The sequence below is a fragment of the Pyrgilauda ruficollis genome, unplaced genomic scaffold (genome assembly GCF_017590135.1).
Source record: "Pyrgilauda ruficollis isolate IOZ18807 unplaced genomic scaffold, ASM1759013v1 scaffold576, whole genome shotgun sequence".
NCBI classification, from domain to species: Eukaryota; Metazoa; Chordata; class Aves; order Passeriformes; family Passeridae; genus Pyrgilauda; species Pyrgilauda ruficollis.
The window spans coordinates 15,846-17,841 of NW_024527444.1; the positions used below are offsets into that span (position 1 = coordinate 15,846).

At 62.2% G+C, this 1,996-nt stretch overlaps 1 protein-coding gene across 1 annotated transcript in view; it reads left to right on the top strand.

The window, feature by feature from the left end:
* LOC121361497 (integrin alpha-7-like) overlaps positions 1 to 1,996 on the top strand; it is a 20,748-nt gene that overhangs the window by 15,030 nt on the left and 3,722 nt on the right. Inside the window, exons 14-16 of the mRNA XM_041482245.1 lie at positions 34 to 113; positions 1,003 to 1,080; positions 1,156 to 1,258. Of these exons, the coding sequence (XP_041338179.1) occupies positions 34 to 113; positions 1,003 to 1,080; positions 1,156 to 1,258 (261 nt within the window). The remainder of the gene's footprint in view (positions 1 to 33; positions 114 to 1,002; positions 1,081 to 1,155; positions 1,259 to 1,996) is intronic.

Consider the following 1,996-nt stretch of genomic DNA (forward strand, 5'->3'; position numbering starts at 1 on the left):
CGCCGCCCCCAGCGCTCACCTGCCCCTCCCCAGGTGCGGCTCTTCCTCATCCTCAGCACCTCGGGCATCTCCATCCACACCACGGACCTGGAGGTGCAGCTGGAGCTGTCCACGTGAGCCGGGCGGGGGGCTGGGACCCCCAGGAGCCCCCTGCCCCCGCCGCCCCCAGCGCTCACCTGCCCCTCCCCAGGTGCGGCTCTTCCTCATCCTCAGCACCTCGGGCATCTCCATCCACACCACGGACCTGGAGGTGCAGCTGGAGCTGTCCACGTGAGCCGGGCGGGGGGCTGGGACCCCCAGGAGTGGGGATGGAGACCCCCGGGGTGGGGATGGAGACCCCCAGGATTTGGGGATGGAGACCCCCAGGATTTGGGGATGGAGACCTCCGGGGTGGGGGATGGAGACCCCCGGGGTTTGGGAGATAGAGACCCCCGGGGTGGGGATGGAGACCCCCGGGATTTGGGGGCCAGAACCGGGGGATGTTGAGGGTGAGAGCCGCGGGGAATTTGGGGTTTGGAGCCCCCAGGATTTGGGGCCAGAGCCCCGGGGGGTTTGGGGATGGTGACCCCCAGGATTTGGGGTAAATCCCTGGGGAATTTGGGGATCTGACCCCCAGGATCTGAGGTAAATCCCTCAGATTCCCTGGGGAATTTGGGGATCAGACCCCCCCCAGACTTTGGGGTTTGGAGCCCCCAGGATTTGGGGGCTGGAATCCCAGGGGATTTGGGGTCCAAAGCCCCCAAGATCTGAGGTGAAACCCTGGGGAATTTGGGGGTCAGACCCCCCAGACTTTAGGGTCCAGAGACCCCAGAATTTGGGGTCTGGGATCCCAGGGGATTTGGGGTCAAAGCCCCCAGGATTTGGAGACAAAATCCCGGCAGTTTCAGAGTCCGACCCCCCAACATTTAGGGTCGGGGGGCTGCATTTGGGGCTCACCCCACCCCCCGCACCCCCTCGGGGTTTTTCTTTTGGGGTTTCACCCCCCCGACCCCAAACCCCCAGGACCAGCGAGCAGCCGGGGCTGGAGCCGGTGGTCGCCCGCGCCCGCGTGGTCATCGAGCTGCCCCTGGCCGTGACCGGGTGAGTGGGGAGGGGGCTTTGGGGTCGGGACCCCCCCCCCGGGGATCCCCCCTCACAGCAGGGCTGTCCCCGCAGCGTGGCCGTGCCCCCCCGGCTGTTTTTTGGGGGGCAGGTGCTGGGGGAGAGCGCGGTGAAGAGGGAGAGCCAGGTGGGCAGCGCCGTCCGCTTCGAGGTCACGGTGAGAGACCCCCCAAAAGGAGACCCTCCCCCAAAAGAGAGACCCCCCCCAAAACAGACACCCCTCCAAAACAGAGATCCCCCAAACGGACCCCAAAACAGAGACACCAAAACAGAGACACCAAAAACAGAGACCTCAAAAACAGAGACCCCCCCAAAAGAGAGACCCCCCCCAAAACAGACACCCCCCAAAACAGAGATCCCCCAAACGGGCCCCAAAACAGAGACCCCAAAACAGAGACACCCCAAAACGGACCCCAAAACAGAGACCCCAAAAACAGAGGCCCAGAAACGAGACCCCCCAAAACAGACCCCAAAAACAGAGACACCCCCAAAATGAGATCCCCAAAGCAGACACCCTCCAAAAACAGAGACCCCTCCCCCGGGAACCCAAAACCAAAATGGGGTCAAGGTTCCGTACAGGGTTGTTTTTGGGGTTGGGGCTGTTTTTTGGGGTGAGGGATTGCATACAGGGGTTATTTTTATGGTCAGGGCTGGTTTTGGGGTCGGGGCTATTTCTGAGTTCTGGGTTGTTTTTGGGGTCGGGGCTGTTTTGAGTGTTGGGGCTGTTTTTGGGGTCAGGGCTATTTCTGGGGTCAGGTGCTGGTTTTGGGGTCGGGGTTATTTTTGGGGTCAGGGTTGTTTTTGGGGTCAGGGCTATTTCTGGTGTCGGGGTTATTTTTGGGGTCGGGGGCTATTTCTGGGGCCGGGGTTATTTTTGGGGTCGGGGGTATTTTTG